Below are 17,832 nucleotides of genomic sequence, written 5' to 3' on the forward strand. Positions count from 1 at the left end.
TTCTTTGTCTTTGAACTTTCTGGCGCGATTGCCGGGGAGGGTCACAGGCGCGATCCGGCCCGCTGATTGGCTGGAGGGGCAGCCTTTCTGGAGCCTCCTCACCAGTTCCGGGTCGCTCTAGCCGCTAAGAGCAGGCCCGGGAAAAAAAATAAAGAGGCCCAGCAGGGAAAACTTTGGGCGTTTGCTAAGGCGATTGTCGGTTCCCCGCGTTGATGCGCTCCGTTTCGGTTCGGTTCCTGTTGAGCCGTTTGGCTCTTCTTTGCCTTGGGTGTTTGTTTTTGTTTTGTTTTGTTTTGTTTTGTTTTTGCTCTTGTTTCTTTTAGGCAATGAATGCTAGCTGATGACTCATTCTAGCGGTGCGCATCTACGAAGTTTGGGCAAGCTGTATCACCGCTCACCTGCAAGAGCACATCGTACTGAGGCTTCCGGATTAGAGATACTCTTAAGATACTTCAGGTCATTCTTCAAGATGCGTCTTCTTTCTTCTCTTTTCTCATTCCCTAGCGCAGCGCAATAAGAATACGAGTCATAGATGACAAAGGTGAATGGATATGCTTATCTCTCTTACCTCGTAGTATATCCTACTAGTAGCATCCCGTGAACTTTAGGTACGCAGTTTGTATGCAAAACAATGACGAGACCTGATCTAATGCACGGCAAATGTACTTGCTTGCCTAGGTACATGCCTGACACTTCTCCGAGCTATCCGTTTTAGTGCTGCTGCTTGTACCTGCTCTAGCGGTACCTGTTTTGCTCGTCCCTCTTTGACATTCAATCGGCCACTTGTACCTCGTTGAACAATGGCGTCAATTCGCAGTACAAGGGCTCATATTGTTATCTTGCAGCTCCATCAGTTCAAACTCCCTCGCTCCAAGCTTTTTCTCTCCCTCGCTCCTCAGGAATACCCAGCCATCCATCCATCCATCCATTGGTCGGCTATTTTAATCCCGCCGTCTGATTCGCTGTCTCACTCACTTCAGCTGCTAAAAGTGGTTCATGAGCGGCTAATGTAACAGAACTGGCATCACCACGGCCACTCAAAGGGCTCACTCTGTGCAAGTAACACAGGATGCGTTCTCAGACATTGATAGAGTTGGCGCCACGGTCAAGGGGCTGAACACTGTTGCAAGTATGCTTCGCTGATTGCCAATGGCGTCCTGAAACGCCGCAGCACAAAAAAGTGAACACAAAATGAGTGTTGGTCAGGCCTCCGTTTCTACTCGAGGGTAGGCGGCATATCATATATTCGAGGCCATGCCGCCGGTTGGTTTCGTTGTGCAGCATTTTCCTTTCCTTTCCTTTTTTTCGGTAGCAGTAGAGGCGACATCTTTCTTTTTATCAGATCCATTTATCAATCACACATTCATTTTATATAAACCAAGTCGAGAAAAAAAAAAAAGAAAACAAGATGCCGAGATTCGAGATCCAGATTCATCGACCCGGTCGATACCCCCGGCCTTTTCATCTTCAACCCTCCAGCTCTCCAAACTCCAACGCCCAAAAGCCGAGCCTCAAGCATGCCAACTCCGAACACTCTCGCTATGTCCAGATGCTCCTCCAACAAGATGACATTCCTTTGCTGCACAACATCCTCGCCTCCGTATTCGTCTGGCTCCTGCTGGCAGGATTCCTCGTCTTCCCCGGAACGTTCACAAGTCTCCAGGCCTCGGTTGCGAAGCAGGGCGACAACGACCATACCTTTTCAGACCAAGCCGCCAAGCTCCTCGTAAAGAGCATCAAGAACATTCCTCTTCTTGTCATCGCTGCCGTAATGTGTGGCATCTCTGCCATCGGCATGCTCACTCTCACCATCCTCCATGCCAAAAACTACGTCTGGATCGTGAACAAGCTGTTCCTGCCGGGCATGACAAACTCCCTGGCTGGTTTGGTGTCGACACTCATTGGCGTGTACTCTCAACAACATGGTACTTGGAGCATTACAGCCCGCATCACTGCTATTGCTGAGGGAGCTTCACTCGTGGTCTGTGGCGGGCTTTTCGCCTTTTGCCGGTTGGCTCTCTTGAGCAAGGTCAAAGAAAGCCATGAGGAGCACTACAAAAGCTGGCCGGGACACAGATATTCCAAGCAACTGTTCCAGGATAAGCCGACGTAATCTCTTATAAGGAATGATGATGCAATCTAAACCAAAAAAATGCACTTCGCTGGCGAAGAATGAGATATGAAACTTGGGATTGATGGGAGGAAACAGGAAACTTGGGAGAGGATAGACATTAATCATTAATTAATTACTCAACTTAGACCACCCTTTGTTAGTCCCTATTTATGATAGCTTCGTCATAGCAATGGTGAACGCTCGCTCGAGATGATAGATCGACGGCTTTTCCAGCTCACGAATCGTTCCGAGAGTCTATATGAGCTGTGGCAAAGCATACCGGCCAAGAAGCCAACCGCATCATTCCTGAATGCGAGGAGGCCGGCCGTTGTTACTAGCATGACTGTCCATCTTTCGAGGCGCTCTTCATCTGACAGATGTCGATGCTGCCTCAAGCCTGCCTCATGATCCCCGTGACTGGCAGACACATGCCAGAGATCAGGGGCTCCTTGGTTCAAGGTGTGGCCGACTTTGGCCAACTCCAACCCAGCAGCCACCACCATGACGCCGAGCAGGCTTTTTGGATACTGCGTCAACAGATTGACGAGTGTCCTCCCAAACAACAGCCCCAGAAAGATCTTCAACAGTCCCAGCAGGATCACGCTGGCTCCACTGCGTGCGCCGAAGCGATACTGAGCGGCAAGTCCTCCAGCACCGTGGCAGACTGGCATGGCTCCAAACCATGTGCCGGTGAGGTTCATGAGCGCCACGCTCAGGCCTATGGAGGTGACGGACGGAGTTGGCAGGTCAGGGAGCAGGTCAGCAGCCAACGCACTCACCGCAATGATGGAGTTGAGCGTCGTCAGGGGAAGCTGCCCTATGGCCATCCACAAGGCCGGAGCGTCTCCGCTTCCAACCCAGGAGGGAAGCACAAAGTGCGGGTGCCACACATGGAACCACGGTAAGCTCTGATGGGAGACGAGCACCTGGATCAGTGCCAGCACAAGAGCCAAGAGGAAGAAGCTCAAGGCGTAAGGGAAGCGAGGCATGTTCTGCGTAAATACCAGAACGAGGAATGCCACCAAAGCCCATATGCGGTTATCCAGCACAGGGAGGACCCAGTGAAGGGGCTGCAGCAGCGACGAGCCAGCGCCGATGATGAGGGAGAGGCCCGCCCCGAGTTGGATCCCCTTGACCACGGGGATGGGCACGACGGCTACAGCTGTTCGCAGTAGGCCCGTCACGCTCATGATGAGAACTGCCGCGCCAACCCATTGTCCAGCCGCGACAACGACGCTCATGGACGGATTCTCGCGCGCCGAGATGGCGGCCGCGGCGATGGCCTAAGTACCCGCATGAGGCGGGAAGAGGATTAGCAAACAAGTAAGGCTCCTTGGACAGATAAGAAGACAGTCATGTATGTGTGTATGTAGGTATGTAGGTATACGGAGTATCGTATCAAGTACCGAGGTCTAATCTAGGGGGTAAAGAGTGCTCCACACAGCATACACATTCGTACGAGTACAGCAAGCTACTGTAGTAATAGCAGTATTATTTGGACATGACATACCTTCATGGGCTGCACGGGCAAGGGGATGCCAAAGACAACTCCGGTGAGGACGTTGAAGACGCCGGAAAAGACCAACGTCGAGCCCAGGTCGATGTACCCCTTGGCCGCGAGGGCGATCATCAGGGGAAGCAGGGTGCCCAAATCGCCCAGAGAGCCGGATATCTCGGCCAGGGGCGCATCTCGAAATGTCGTCAGGTTATGGGCGTTGAGGCGCCGCGCGCGGGCTAGCCATGCGCTGGCCATGTTCGGGATGATGATGGAGGCGAATAAGAGCTCAGTCGAGCTTTGATGGAGGAGTGTTAGGGGGAATACGGTATTAGGGCGGAATCACGAAAGACGCAGAAACCATGTATGTACTGAAAGATTCGGCTTCTTTAACGGAGGATATAGATATGCATATTTTTGTAGGGCATTTTTAAGATGGTTTGTTTGATTCCATCACAGAGTTTCAACCTTGGAAAGTTGGCTTGGGCGCCCTTCAAGAGCGGACCTCACGTGGATGCATTACGTCGGCGGATCGATAGCTGTCTCACTCACGTGGTGCATCTCCGGCACAGCATCACGCATCTCCGCGCTTCTATTGGAGAGGGTTTTTCTTTGATGGGTGACACAGAAATAGATGAGCAAAGACGGGTCAAAAATCTACTGGTCCTCTCTGGATATTGCGTTCTGGGCTGGGCCATGTAAAGCCGGTATCGAAGGTCTTCTAGGCAGGGGAGCTTGTCGTCGCATGAGCATCTCCCGAGGCACCCAACGTAGAGCATCGGTACGGCCCATTAGCTGAAGCTTATCCCAGGCCATCCCGAAGGATCGAAGCTGCCTGGACGAAATTCCGAGCCATTTCGGTCGTTCGATGCCGCCAGCTTTGATGCGCTGTACGCTTTATCCCATGAGGTATTATTCCCTATGCAGGGCAATTCAGCCTCAGCTGCGTATCATCGGCTGAACAGAGCTCGGGACAAGGTTGAAGCTGACAGGGCCGCGCGATGAGATCTCGTCACGTGACTCGCAAGACGCACCGCCGTTCGGTTGGGCAACGAGGGAATTGCATGCGCATCTCGACGCCGCTGCCGGTGCAGATAATATCGCAAAGGGGTCGTGTCTGTCTGAACTCGCAGGCCTAGATTCCTGATGATGACGGCTTCTCAAAAGGGAGCAACCGAGAAAGGGGAGGGGGGGCCAAAATGGTCAAAAGCAATGCTTCTCGTCAGCTTATTAGTACCATTCGCCAAAACCAACAGCAGCCAAAAATAAGACGTCCGTTCCGCCTTGTCATATCAACGGAATTCCACCGAGATATCAGGCCTAAAAATCGCTCTCCAGCTGGGCCACCCAAATTATTATTAAACAATCGGCCCCGTACTTTTAGGCAGGAGAGCTCATTACCGGAGGAACCGACTGTACCGGATTTGGCGCGGTCCATGGAGAAAACAACGCAGCAATAACATGTCCACTGGTACTAGTACCAGGTGCTAGCAGCAGTGCGGACGAAGTACCTGCATCAGTTTTCTCCGATATGCGCGGATATCGATATCCGGTCTTCTCCACGATACCCGCCCGCGGTGAATGAAAAAAGTCTAGAAGTCGTGGAGAAGGGCTGACCGCCTGGGTCGCTTCTCCGAGAGGGAAGATTGGCCTATATCTCTCGTTTTCTTGGATCCTTTGGGAAGGGGGCGAACTGCGATTAAGGTTGGCTCCTAGAGGTCCATCTGACGGGGTCTAGTTTTGTTATAGTACATGCAACGATGGGAGAGGGCCGCATGGGCAAGAAGTCTATGCCCGATTTCGACATGAAAATGGCTCTAGAAGCACGACCTGACTGGTGTTTTTTAAGATGAGGCGACCCAATGTGATGGAGACGGGCAGTTGAAGTCTACCAGCAGTAGCATCAAGTACGGAGCACCACCGACGTGTATACGGAGAAGCTGCAGCTCGTACATGTACGGTACAAGCTAATCATGCCGCTACGTTCGTTGCTCGGTGCCAAGGCCGGGGTACCAGAAGCAGCATGAGGTCATTGGCCGAGGGCAGCGCCAGTTCCCCCGTCTTGGACGCGAAAGGGCGACGCCAGCAGACAATCTAGAAGCACACGACACGTCCAATCAGTGCGTACGAGCAGCTGATCATTGCAAGGGGGTGCGTGGGGATCGCTGACTGGGGGCAAAAGGAATCGGCCGCCGGAATCGCTTTTCGAACCCATTTTTTTCTTTCATGGGTTGCTTGCCTCACTTTTTTTTTTTGTCTTATTTCCCTCTTACAAGCAAAGAAACCTGACCTGAGTCGAGTGAACAAGCCCCCCGAAAGAGGAAGGGCGCCGTCCAACTCCCGAGCTTTTGCCGGCCCCGCCGACAGCGAGCTTTGTCCGGAGTCCACGGAGCGGCTTTTATTTTTCAGCCGGGGGGGCTTTTTCCATTCTTTTTTGCTTGTCGGGCTTGCCGGGTCGCGACACAGCGATGGGTGGAGCACAGGCGTCTGCGCTGGATGCGGTGGCCGCAAACAGAAAAGGGCAGATTTCGTTGTCACTCTGGCGGGAACAGGATTTGCGGCTGCGGGCTAGGCTTGGTTTGGCTGGATAGTGTTGCTCTGCCGTTGCCGCCGCTGGCGGTGTGTTGGTGGTGTGCTTTGCCTTGCTTGTACTCGTACTGTAGTAGTTTGGATGCTGAGCGGCGACGGCGAGGACGAGGAATGACGCTGATGGATGGGATGGATGGGCATGACTGGGGCGTCTTGCTATGCCGACTCGGAACGGCAGTGCCAAAGTACATGCTTATTACCTGTTTGCCTTTTGCTGCCGTGACTTGTGTCGACGCCCAATTGAACGACAGGACCCGTGTAGCGGCTCGTTGACGCGCGAGGTAGCGTTGCCGTGTACTTCGTATGGCTGACTGACTCTTGTTATCTGCCCTTCACCGGCCGGCGTGATAGTAGGGCCGCTCCTTGCTGGCGATTGTCGGTGCATGGAAATCCCGTCCCCATACTTGGGATACCGTTACAGGCAGCTGACAGTATCGGTAAGAGAAGTACGGGAGTACAAAGAAGCACGCATCGTCTGGCTATCTTTGGCAATATAATGAAAAGGGTCTATATGGGGTATTATGTACGGATATTGGAGAACCACAAATAATATCCTACTACGGAGTACATAACACGGAATCCAGCATAATACTTTTCATGGTGTGACAGGTAAGTACTAGCGATGAGAAACAATGGCTACAATCTTAGTTAGCTTTTTAGTTGCGAAGCTAGGCGTCCATGATTTAGAAAAGAGAAAAAAAAGTAGATCCAAGAGAGAGAGGGAAAAAAGCAGCGGCATATTTCGGTCAAGGCAGCCGGCGCCGGATGATGTACACGCAAGGAGAGAGGCATAAGTCAGGATGGCACTACGACGATTAGTACCGCAGCTAGGCATAATTGTCGCCTTCTGATTGAACGATTGCAGCGATATCCGTTGCAGCCGAAGCCGCGGAGTAGTGGTTTAGTGTCGCAGCTGGAATTCTTGGAGGAGCTGCCGCTTCCTAGCTAATTGCCAATCGCCGGTTTCCAGAATATCACTCAATCAAGCCACCCACGCATCTTGATACGCGCGCAAGGCCCGGCGTCAGAGAGTGGTGTGTGCCCCGTTATTATGGCTGGCCGGGATCAAGTACGGGGTACTTGCAGCAAAAGCACGGCCTTGTAGCTGTACTTTGGTCCAATACATACCCGTTATATGCGACTGTCTGTCTGTTCTGGTCCGGAGAAGCATGACCACATACATGGACAACGGGACTGCCTCCTGGCTGGTGCGTCACACGGAGGTGAAGACGTCAATGCCGCTGAAGACTTACACGAGCAGGGGGTCCCTCCCCCAATTGCTATTGCCGCTTCGTGGTCCGTGAACCGTGGCAGGCGAAAAAGAATACAAGTAGAAATACATTCAAATGGCTCTCACGGAGATGTCGACTTTCGGTCGGGGGGTCATCAAAAGAGTGCACGGTACTTCGTGCTTAGCTTTTACAGGGACAAGGCGCCGGCGCGATGCAAAATTCGCGCAGGCGAAAAAAAAAAAAGAGACTCGAGCCCACTGCGACTTGGCTCTGGCCGCCGTCCCAGTTCCCCACATGGGGCGCCCGGGTAACCTGGGCGAAAAAGGCAGGGAGAGGGAATAACGAGTAACGAGTAACGAGTGAGAGCGGGAAAGGGCTAAGAGCAAAAGGGTAACACGAGTAGAGCTAGTACTAATACTAGAGGGAAAAAAAAAAGAATAAGAAAAAAAAGAGGACTGGGCAAGCCTCGAAAGGAAAAAAAACCTTGGCGACCAAGAACCGCCGCACGTACCGGCCGAGACGCTAAAGCGGCCAGGGTCCAGCGCATGCCGTGTTCCGATCAAAGAATTGGAAAACTACGGAGCAAAAAGAGAGCTGGAGCGTACCTGTACACGTACCTGTTGCTCGTACCTGTACAAGCCCGTTCGCGCACAGCTCGCCGCGGGAAGCGAGTACCGCCCTTTTTCGTTGCGTCGCTGCGAAGAGTGAGAGGAACATCCGGCCGCCTCGACTGGAAATGTCGCGATGTGCCTATGCCTATGCCGTCCGTGGCCCAATTGATACACGCCCCCCGGCCCAGCCCGGAATCCTTTTTCTGCCTCGACTTTCCCGCTTGATTTTTCTTTCCTTCTTGCTCTCGGTTTTCTTGATTCTTCTTCTTCTTCCCTTCCAACCCTCTCGTCGCCCTTGGTTCGTTTGTTCCGTCTTCAGCAAATCTCCCCCAGCCGCCGCTTCGCCAATCGTCAAATCGACAATCCGGCTATAAACCCCAGTCTTTGCTGCCACTCGCCAATCCCATAACCAACAGGACAAGGACAAGAAGAAAAGGTCAGAGCGCTTGCCAAGTTTTTTTCCCCTACGGCACCAGTACTCGGTACCCCAATTGCCAATCCCAATCCTAGTCCCTGGCCCTCGGTTTCTTTTTTTGCTTTCGCCTCGCCTCGCCATCTTTTTTTTTTTCCCTCCCCCCAAATCCCCAAATCGCCCAGCGCGTGGCCCGTGACGTGCGGACCCCACTTTTTGCCCCTACCGGCTGTCTCTTCCCAGAGCTGCCGTGAAACAAAACCTCAGCGCAATCCACTTACGCGACCTTTTCCAGACTTTTTGCCTTCATCCTCTCTCTTCCTCACGCCTTCAACCCAAGAGGTAAACTCGCTCCCAATTCGCTTTCCCTTCCTCAATCCGATATCACAATTATACTATCACCCTCAATTCGCGAAATGCGCTCGAACGTTTCTGTTTTTTTCTTTGATGTCGGTTGGATCTCACGTCGTCGCCGCGCACGGAGCCGCTGTCTCAGCTGTCGCAAATTTTAAGCTTCATCCGGGGCTACCGCACCCTGTGAAACCGGCCAGCCGGACGAAGCTTGAAATCGTCGCATCTGGGCTCGCCCTCGCTGTGCGATTGTTACTGGGATTCAATGGCAATCAATTGAAGAACTGCGTATTTTTTTTTGAGGCATTTGATGTGGTTTCCACAATATCCTCATTCCCCCCTGTGTCTTTACCGCTTTCTCTCTCACACCCCCTGGCGCCTTTTTGCCCCGGATAACAAACTCGTTCATCAATTGAGACATATATATAATGGCACCGAGACACCCTGAGACTAACTCGACTTCTTCTCTCCAGACATACCCAAACTCTCCGCTCAAGACACAATGGCCGCCATCAACAAGCAACTCATTGCCACTCGCGCCGTGAGCGAGCTGGTCAAGCGCAAGAACTGGGCCGCCAGAGAGCCCGGTGTCATTGTCGTCTTCTGCATCGTCTTCATCGGTAAGTTCAATCTCTACAACACTTCTTCAACAGAACAAAGCAAGGACATCCTTTCTAACATGGACTGCAGTCGCTGTTGGTCTCATTGGTCTGTTCATCCACAAGCAGTGCGCCAAGAGACGGGCATCCAAGTCTCAGATCTAGGCGACGACCTGAGGCTTGGGGAAGAGGGGGTTGGACTAAAGGGGGATGAATGATGAACGGGAGAGGGGACGCAGTAATGGACCGTGATTGTTAAAACGGCGAAATGGTGTTGCGCGACATTTCAAGCGTGGTTATAAACAGCGACACGTCGCGTCACGCAGCCGCCCAAAGGATAATGTTTTCACTCTGGCCACGAGCCAACACCAACCAGTCGTCATCTTGTCGTCAAGCTTGTCAACAACTTTCATGCGCGATGTATTTCTTCTTGGAGCTCGCATGGCCATGTACATGTACGCATGCATGCTTGCTCGCGTCGCGCACAACTCAACTCACTCTCACTCACTCACCGCCGCTCGATGGTCTGTGTGAGTAGAGAGAGAGAGAGGGCTATTGGTGTCGGAGATTTATGGAAAGGCGCGCTCGTGCTCGTGGCCACAGGATGCTATGTTCTCTATATTCTAATACTCCTGATACCTCATACAACACTCTAGTTTTAAACCATATTATAAACAATTTATATAAAGCTTTTCCTACTGTTCAAACAAACTCCGATCCCGTCTCACTCGCGCGTCTTCTATCTTCTAGTGAATCGCTCCCGGTCTTACACTGATGCTAATCTTACACATACACAACCTCGTCACAATCCTTCCTTGGCCAACATGTCGGCCACATCAAGGTAAAACGCCACAGCATTAAACGTCCTCCTCATGCCCATCCACTCCCTCACCGTCCACCTCGCGCGATTCGACCAATTGATCAAATCCAAATGGCTAACCCCCATCAACGTCCCCTTGTACACTCCCCAACGACTGCTCTTGACGCTCACCAACCCATCATTCTCCCCCTCCCTCTTGTCCACAACCCCATGAGGCAGCCGAAACGCCCCCAGCAGCGACGGCTCGTCAATCGCCGCCCCGTACGAAAAGTAGCGCACCGCCTCGTCGTCGCGCACCCGCGGGTTGAACTCCTCCCGCATGTACCGCGTCGTGAGCTGCCCGAACGCAGAGGTGCCCAGGCCAGCGCGCCGGATCACGCCGTACAGCCGCGGCAGGTGGAGCGGCCCGGCGCCGCGCTCGACCAGGTAATCCGCAAAGCTGCTCCCGCGATGCGGCGTAGCGATGGTCACGAGCGAGGCGATCCGTATGCCTGACGGGCGCAGCAGGGAGATCATGTACCGGGCGTCCAGCCCTCCCATGCTGTGGGCGATGATGTTGACGGCGGGCGGCGTAGTCGCATGGCCGTCTGCGTCCTGGGCGGAGGGGAGAGAGGCGGCGGTTGTTTGCGCGAGGATGTCGGCGGCGAGCTTGGCGGCGCGCTCTTCGATTGAGCCCGAGGGCGGGACGGTGGCGGTGATGACGGTGCAGTTGTTTGCCGTGAGGGCCTGCTTGATGCCGTTCCAGTACTCGATCGTGGGAAGCAGTGGCGAGACTCTGAGCTCCGAGAAGCCGAATAGGCCGTGAGCCAGGACAATGGGGTATTTCGGCGTAGCTGGAGTTTTATTCTGTTAGACAAAAGGTTTCTCTGCTAGAAAAGATGAGAGATATACCGTAGGTCTCGCGGATAGTAGCGTAGTCATCGTGTATAAGTCGCCCGAGGTCTCGAATGCGAGGATCGTGATGGAGCGGTTTTGTGGTGCTAAAGACTCGTGAGGCTGATGGCTGTAGCTTCAGCAGGGAGCGTGGGAGGCGAGTGCCACGCCAATGGGGCCATTGCTTCATGGCTCTGCGAGGTTTTGGCTACAGCATCAGGGACTCTTGTTGAGGCAAAAAGTAAGGTGAGGTTTTGGAAACTAGGTGTTGAATTAGCAGCTTGATGCTCAGAGCTTAGCAGGAAGTGCTGTTTAGTGTGGGATGCTTGCTGACGTCACTGCGCCGACGCAGCTTCGTTATCAATGTCGCAAAACGCTTTGATGGCTCAATTACTTCCATTGCATATTCAGCTCTATTCATTGTAAAATTACATGCTTGCTCATTATTCAATATTATCTATATGCGTAGAGAACCGTATTTTGTGCGACTTAAAATCCCCCCATCTATTTTGCCCATTTCCTTTGGTATCGCCTTTTCCCCTTCCTACTAGCCTGGCTATCCATATCCCTCGATGCAACAACAGAACAGACAATAAATTGTCCAGAAAAACTAGCTCTTTTCTGGCATCTGACTGGGCGCATTCTCATTCGTTACGCCGCTATAAGCTGGTCGGGGCCGTAAGCCATCAAATGGCCCTGACAAGTTCTCTGCCATGGCTTCGTCGTAGCTTGGTGGTGGAACGTCCTCGTAAGCCGGAATGTCGCCAGGTGGTAGCTGTGGAGGGTATAGAGGATCTTGAGGAGGTCTTGGAGGCATAGCTGGCTGACTTGGTTGATTCGCTTGGCTTGGCCGTCGCTGAGGCCTGGCAGCAGCGTTCGTATTGTTGGTATCGGTGGCAGAAGGTCGAGAAGGTAGACGAGGAGGTCGAGACATGGTAATTTCACCTGGTCGTGTATTTCGAGCAGCTTTCAGAAGCTCAGGAGGTGGTGTGATGCCAGAAAAGACATCAACGTTTGCGAAATGAAGAGGCAGATATATGGTCTGGGGCTGCGCAAAGGGGTCCCTCGTCATGGAACCCGCCTTTGGATCGCCCCAGCTCACGCCTAGCTTGAGTTCTATTTCATATTTTCGAGTAAGATTGCAAGTGTTGAAGGAGGGGGCAACGGTATTTGGAAGCGGCCTGTTTCTCCAGAGCTCGTCTGGGAGCGTTACTTCTTTGCCGACTTCATCCCCTGGAGCACATATTGGGATGTGGAGGTCTGTAAAAGAGGCGACAACCCAGCGATTGACTTTCTGGTTGAACAACCCATGCGCACGGATTTCCGTCACACCAATCAGGTCCATCTGGAACGATATCAGGTAGATTTGTTCACTGCTTTCTACGAGCTTCTTTGCGATGAGCCGGAGTGGAACAGGCTTATTGCACGTGAGAACTGATGGATGCGGCACCCGAGCTGAAATCTCTACTGATGGTGGCGTTGGAGAATAACCTTCAGCACCGTTCAAAGCCTCATTGGCCTTTTTGCTGCTGAACAATGAACTTCGTTTCTTTTGTCCCTTTGCCCTAGGCGTAAAAGAAAAAGGCCGTCGAGCAAAAGCTTCTTGGCCAGTGAGGGGAGGTCGCGGCGGTTCAATGGGCAGAAATTTGAACCCAATGTGGTAGCGCCAGTTCTCCTTCAAAAGCCCTGGCCGCTGAATCGTGACCTTGATGTAGTACCGGATTTCTGCTTGCATAGGAAAACCTGTCAGGGATGGAGGAAGAGTCGCGGTAACGTGCCGTAGAAACAGCTGCTTCGAACCGTCCATGACCCGGACGCCGCCCAGCCCAAAGAGGCCGCCGCCTGATCCATAGCCTCCAACACCGCCCAGGCCACCGATCCTGGCCATGGCTTCGGGATTGCTGCAGGCATTGTTGATGGGTAGCTTGAACGTGAAGGGAAACTGGTGCTGGCCGGCATCGAGGGGATATGATCCATACGGACTGGATCCGCTTTCGTAGTACTCGTCTGGGAACACCTTTACCAGTTTGTAGAGGATCTTGTGGTTTTCACCCACGATGCTGCCCGGAGGCCCCGGTGGCGGACCATTCCGATTAACGCCCGGTTCGTAGCCGTAATTTCTTGGAACTTGTAGAGCTGTGCCGGACTCTCCTTCAAGCTTGACGACAATGCTGCCAATCTGCTCGCTCTTTGGCAAAGTCAAAAATACCTTGCCTGAGATGACGTCGAGGTTGGTGTAGAATTCGGGCTGGTTATTCAGCACGATTTTGATGGACATGATTAGCGACTGGCTGCTCCCGCAGTGGTGAATGTTCTGCGGGAGAAAAAGAGGGAGAAATAAAAGAAGGAGAAAAACGCAAGAAGGAAAAGAACGGGGAGTAAAACAAAGAAAAAATAGCTTTGTTCGTTAGGTCTCCGCAGTTGGGTATGGGGAGACAAAGGGTTTTTGACCCCTTGGCAGCACGCTCGGCAATTGTTCAGACCAGGGCCAAGTCTGGCACGCTGGCATTGCTTGCGAGGCTGCGGATCGGGGATGAGACGAGGTTGAATGAGACACAAAATAGAAACACGGAGCGGCGTCGAGAGCTGAAGGCGAGCACACGCGTCAAGTCATTTGGCGATGGGGGCGCAGCCTCGAACCTCGTGGGAGTGGAATTGGGGGAGGTTCGGCGATTGGATTGATGTCATTGCCAGTTCTGCCGCCTAAGCTGCAACTGGGCTTATCCACCGCCTGAGTGTGGCTTGCCGCGAGGCGCTGACGAAGTACTTGAGGCGCAAAGCCCGCCGGATCCGACACTAATCGAGTGTCAGAAGTTGCGTTGCTTGAGCATTGATTGGGTCCTTTCGATAACATGGTTTGGAATATATTGTGGATGATATAATCCTCGCTATAGTAACTTCTTCTAGTATCTCATAGATAGAGTATATGTCCAGTGGGTACGTAGGCATTTGTTAATGATAATGAAGATGCTGGAGGCTGGATGCTGGATCAGGTACCCGCACAACGTTGAAGCTGGTGGTCTTGGGCTGAGGATGGGCGCTACTCTACTCTAGCACTTCAAACCCACTAAGCAACGAATTGCTTGCCCTGGAGGCCATAGCTTCACGCAGCTTACCTACTTTGCCCTCGATAAGGCCAGGGTACCGGAAAATCATCTTGATCTTCGCCATGCATCTCGTTCTTCAACCGGAATGGACTGTCCGGTGGCCCATTGGCTTGCCTCTCTCTCCACCTGCGCACACTTGCATCGCCAGCAGCAATCGGCAGCCAGGTGAATGACAGGGGGGAGCAGCTAGCCATCGTTGCAGTTGCATTGAGGCTGGACTCGCTGCAACACCACACACTGCCTCTCGTCGCCTGACACTTGCCCTTAACCCTCGCCTCTTCTCGTTTCAGGCCTACAAGATGGCGTCCGAACCCGAGTAATGAATACTCCATGGCAACAGATTCACAACCCAGCAGTAGCGGCTTCTAATCTTTGTGGCAAATAATCACTACCAACATCACACAGTCCCTGGAGCTCTGCATCGCCCGCTTTGCTAGTGCCACTAGAGACGAAAAAGCCAGGGGTCAAGCGGTTGCGGTTGTTGGTTCCAACACTCGAGCTGCATATCTCACCTCGGCCATGGCGCCATTTTCAGAGCCCAGATTCTCCAACAGCCTGCCTTGGCGCAAAGTCACGGGCCGTTGAAGCCCCTCGTTCGTGTTGCTGCGGATCCGGTGTTGGTTGTCGCCTGTTTCTCGCTGCAACGTCCTGACAAGTGCTGTTATACCACGCCCCGGATTGTTGAATCGACAGGCTGTGCCTTGGAAACGGTTATGGGGGCTCTTCTTACTGTCGCAACCGATGTTGGATTTGGACAGCCTTCTCGTTCTTCATCCTGGTAGCCCCGCCTCCAGAAGGATTCTTGGATATGCAGCCCAGTCGTTCGAGTATGTACAGAACATGAAAGACAGCCTGGAGATTCGTTCGACGTACTTATTGAATATTTGCCCCCTCCAAATCACATGACGGAACATCTATCAACGCACAAATGCACAACAGATAGGCAGATACATCACCAGTCGCAATCAGGAAGTTGTGTATGCATGCGGCCCGTATGGCTTGACATGGTCACCGTCACACTCCTACCCTCGTTTCGAGATGGTGTGCATGCCTCGCGGCTTTTGACCGGTGGTTAGCTGCTGGGTGGCAGATTTGGCCCCCATAACTGGCCCGACGCCGGTTTCCTTGTCGTTAGAGGCCGCGGCCGAACCAGACTGCCGGATCTGGTGCTCTCGTCTTCTCTGCTACATGGGTTGTCGCTTGATCTGTACAGTTCTACTGGTACAACCCAACGAACTCATGGACACGTCGGCTAGTGTACTACATGGGTGTTGACCAACCGCGGGTTACCATTGTGGAGTCGCACGGCTCGGCAGTTTACCTGAAGAGGCTCTGACACTGGCCCCCCTCTTGCTATCGTGATGCTCTTCCGCCCTCCAAGTAGACTAGACGGTGGAGAGGAAGCCTTATGTCCCCTGCTTGAGTGACACTCCAGGCAAGCCACGGCCTGGGAACCTTCTGTCAAGCAGGATCTCATGGGGGCTACTCCATTGGGCTGTAATTGCCGATCCGCAGCCCACCTTTGAGGCATCTACTATGACATGGCTTCACTATTAAATAAAGAGAGGCTCCCCAACCCATCTCCCTTCAGGAGATTTACCTCCCATGGCCATAGAGTATTCGATGTGATCAAGCCAGACTATTCTTCTTCATCATGGCAAGTACCTGTGGTTCAACATGTCCTACCGAGGACGGTTTCTTTGCAAATGGTCTCAGTCTTATAGGCAGTGCAGTCTTCCTTGCAGTCTTTGCTTTCTTGACTCCCACCACCTTTTACCTGGGATACCGCTTTCGGACCCCGGGCTTCTCTGCTTTAATGGCAACTGGATTAGCTTTCGAAGTGTTTGGCTTTCTAGGGAGAATTCTCTTGCATGAATCGCTGGACCGCCAAGGTTACTTTGCTCTTACGCTCTTGGGGAGCATCCTAGGACCAGTCTTTATGTCTGGTGCCATGACAAGTATATTGCCACATCTACTCGTCATCTATGGACAGGGCCATGCCAGATGTCAATCCATCCTTACCACATCCTTCCTATTTGGTCTCTTCATAGTGAGCCTTGTCCTCGACATAGTTGGGACTGTCTTTGTTGCCTATGGATATGGAGGCGTGAGCGTATGTATTGGATCCCTTTATTATGCCAAAGCTATTAGCTGACGAGATGAAAAGCGTGATAGGAGTGCCGATATCATCGCCGGAGGGCTTGGTGCCCAAGCACTCTTGTTATTTGCCATAATCGCCGTATATGTCTGCTTCACTACGGGCTTGTTCCTGAGTGATGAAGCCCCGGATCCGACACATGCAGACGTCTATTATTCTACACAATTTTCCAGATTTCTTCGTTGTAAGTGCTGCTCAAATTGTTCTTTTCGCCATCTTGAATATCTACTGACATGATGTAGGTATGGAAGTAGCATCACTCCTGCTCTTTGCACAGACGATATATCGGATATTCGAGATGATTGGTGGTCTGAGTGGTACTCTGTTCCAGAGCGAGCCCGCTTTCATGATCATGAACGGACTGGTCCCATTCCTCGCCTGTCTCCTCTTGACGACTGCACACCCTGGCGCCGCTTTTGGGCCGTCATGGGGCGCAACGTCTCCTCGATTTCGAAAGCGCCGGGGACTATCTCTTCCACCACTACAAACATCATTTAGTCATGCCGTCCATCACCGCTACGATCCCAATATTCGATCACAGTTTTCCCCTTCCACTCAAAGGCCGCTTCGAGAGGCAAAACCTCCGCCTACGTACGGTTCTTACGGCTTACCATCATCTCCAAGACCAGTAAACAGGCCACCTAGCCCGATGATTTTGTCGCCAATATCGGTCCGAGCTGTGAGCGCACAGATGCTAAATGAGCGATCGGAGAGATGGGCAGCACCGACAGACCTAGTAGATAGCGATGTACTATGGTGACCAGGGCTAGCAGAGTATCCAAGTAGTAGACAGCATATACGAGACTGCAGCTTGCCCAAGCAAGTAAGCAGTAATAAACATGATACCTTGACAAGAACTTTGTCCCGTGTATGGAGATGCAATAGCTTCGTTCAGCCCTGCTCCTCTAGTACGATCAATGGGTCGATAGAGACTAAGAACCCTGTAGAATCGCAAACGAACCTATGAGATCAATGCGGTCGCCAGGAACCATCAGCCGTCGACGGGTCTGGTTACGCATCAGGACTCTTGTACACGAAGGCGCGCCTAGTTCGCTTACCGCAGGTCAAGCTCCCTCTTCCCGGAGATCGCGGATGTGAAGCCACTCGGCAACAAAAGGTCGCTTCTCGCGGAAGATGCGCGGTTTTTTTTCTCGAGCGGGCGCATGCTGCGTGTGCTGCGGTTGTGATGTGATATGCGGCTCGAGGGCTTCATCACACGGCGGCTATGGTGGTGATTCGTCGAATTAACCGCCGCTTAGCACCATCCCTGTCGAACTACGGCATGCGAGGGCACTTTGGAGCCGCGTCTTTATGGAGACGGAGATTTGAGATCCATGACGGGTTTGTAATTTGTATGAGCGGCTAATGTGCCTTTGAGAAATTGGCGCAGTGGCAATTGACGGGTTGTTTGACTGGGGGGAGACAGACGCAAGGCGTGAAGAAGTACATCTTAACGTCGACATCGGGCGATA

General features: G+C 52.6%; 8 protein-coding genes across 8 annotated transcripts; 5 read left to right on the forward strand and 3 right to left on the reverse strand.

Moving 5' to 3' along the window:
- The first annotated feature begins 769 nt into the window (after nucleotides 1-769).
- V8C40DRAFT_232195 (uncharacterized protein) lies at nucleotides 770-2,316 on the forward strand. Its single transcript, XM_083213088.1, has one exon. It carries the CDS (start codon nucleotides 1,409-1,411, stop codon nucleotides 2,111-2,113), a length of 705 nt encoding a protein of 234 aa, XP_083077573.1. The 5' UTR covers nucleotides 770-1,408; the 3' UTR covers nucleotides 2,114-2,316.
- V8C40DRAFT_91302 (putative sulfate/molybdate transporter) lies at nucleotides 2,205-4,082 on the reverse strand. Its single transcript, XM_083223596.1, has 2 exons — nucleotides 3,624-4,082; nucleotides 2,205-3,396 (listed from the first exon to the last, which is right to left on the reverse strand). Exons 1-2 carry the CDS (start codon nucleotides 3,864-3,866, stop codon nucleotides 2,296-2,298), a joined length of 1,344 nt encoding a protein of 447 aa, XP_083077574.1. The 5' UTR covers nucleotides 3,867-4,082; the 3' UTR covers nucleotides 2,205-2,295.
- A 625-nt stretch (nucleotides 4,083-4,707) lies between these two features.
- V8C40DRAFT_232200 (uncharacterized protein) lies at nucleotides 4,708-5,122 on the forward strand. Its single transcript, XM_083213089.1, has one exon. The coding sequence runs from the start codon at nucleotides 4,808-4,810 to the stop codon at nucleotides 5,066-5,068; it is 261 nt and encodes an 86-aa protein (XP_083077575.1). The 5' UTR covers nucleotides 4,708-4,807; the 3' UTR covers nucleotides 5,069-5,122.
- A 4,059-nt stretch (nucleotides 5,123-9,181) lies between these two features.
- Nucleotides 9,182-10,072, forward strand: V8C40DRAFT_91347 (uncharacterized protein). Its single transcript, XM_083223597.1, has 2 exons — nucleotides 9,182-9,423; nucleotides 9,494-10,072. The coding sequence occupies exon 2, from the start codon at nucleotides 9,671-9,673 to the stop codon at nucleotides 9,938-9,940; it is 270 nt and encodes an 89-aa protein (XP_083077576.1). The 5' UTR covers nucleotides 9,182-9,423; nucleotides 9,494-9,670; the 3' UTR covers nucleotides 9,941-10,072.
- V8C40DRAFT_261277 (proteolipid ATPase) lies at nucleotides 9,306-9,567 on the forward strand (the record flags this gene model as incomplete). Its single annotated transcript, XM_083219244.1, has 2 exons — nucleotides 9,306-9,423; nucleotides 9,494-9,567. 2 exons carry the CDS (start codon nucleotides 9,306-9,308, stop codon nucleotides 9,565-9,567), a joined length of 192 nt encoding a protein of 63 aa, XP_083077577.1.
- Nucleotides 10,009-11,369, reverse strand: V8C40DRAFT_232207 (triglyceride lipase). The gene is made up of 2 exons (XM_083213090.1): nucleotides 11,114-11,369; nucleotides 10,009-11,055 (listed from the first exon to the last, which is right to left on the reverse strand). Exons 1-2 carry the CDS (start codon nucleotides 11,283-11,285, stop codon nucleotides 10,205-10,207), a joined length of 1,023 nt encoding a protein of 340 aa, XP_083077578.1. The 5' UTR covers nucleotides 11,286-11,369; the 3' UTR covers nucleotides 10,009-10,204.
- Nucleotides 11,370-11,675: 306 nt separating this feature from the next.
- On the reverse strand, nucleotides 11,676-13,536 carry V8C40DRAFT_91400 (uncharacterized protein). The gene has a single exon (XM_083223598.1). It carries the CDS (start codon nucleotides 13,371-13,373, stop codon nucleotides 11,706-11,708), a length of 1,668 nt encoding a protein of 555 aa, XP_083077579.1. The 5' UTR covers nucleotides 13,374-13,536; the 3' UTR covers nucleotides 11,676-11,705.
- Nucleotides 13,537-15,813: 2,277 nt separating this feature from the next.
- On the forward strand, nucleotides 15,814-17,217 carry V8C40DRAFT_232211 (RTA1 like protein-domain-containing protein). Its single transcript, XM_083213091.1, has 3 exons — nucleotides 15,814-16,315; nucleotides 16,370-16,544; nucleotides 16,603-17,217. The coding sequence occupies exons 1-3, from the start codon at nucleotides 15,857-15,859 to the stop codon at nucleotides 17,118-17,120; spliced, it is 1,152 nt and encodes a 383-aa protein (XP_083077580.1). The 5' UTR covers nucleotides 15,814-15,856; the 3' UTR covers nucleotides 17,121-17,217.
- The last annotated feature ends 615 nt before the right edge of the window (nucleotides 17,218-17,832 follow it).

The sequence above is a fragment of the Trichoderma camerunense genome, assembly GCF_050948025.1.
Source record: "Trichoderma camerunense strain CBS 138272 chromosome Unknown V8C40scaffold_2, whole genome shotgun sequence".
NCBI classification, from domain to species: domain Eukaryota; kingdom Fungi; phylum Ascomycota; class Sordariomycetes; order Hypocreales; family Hypocreaceae; genus Trichoderma; species Trichoderma camerunense.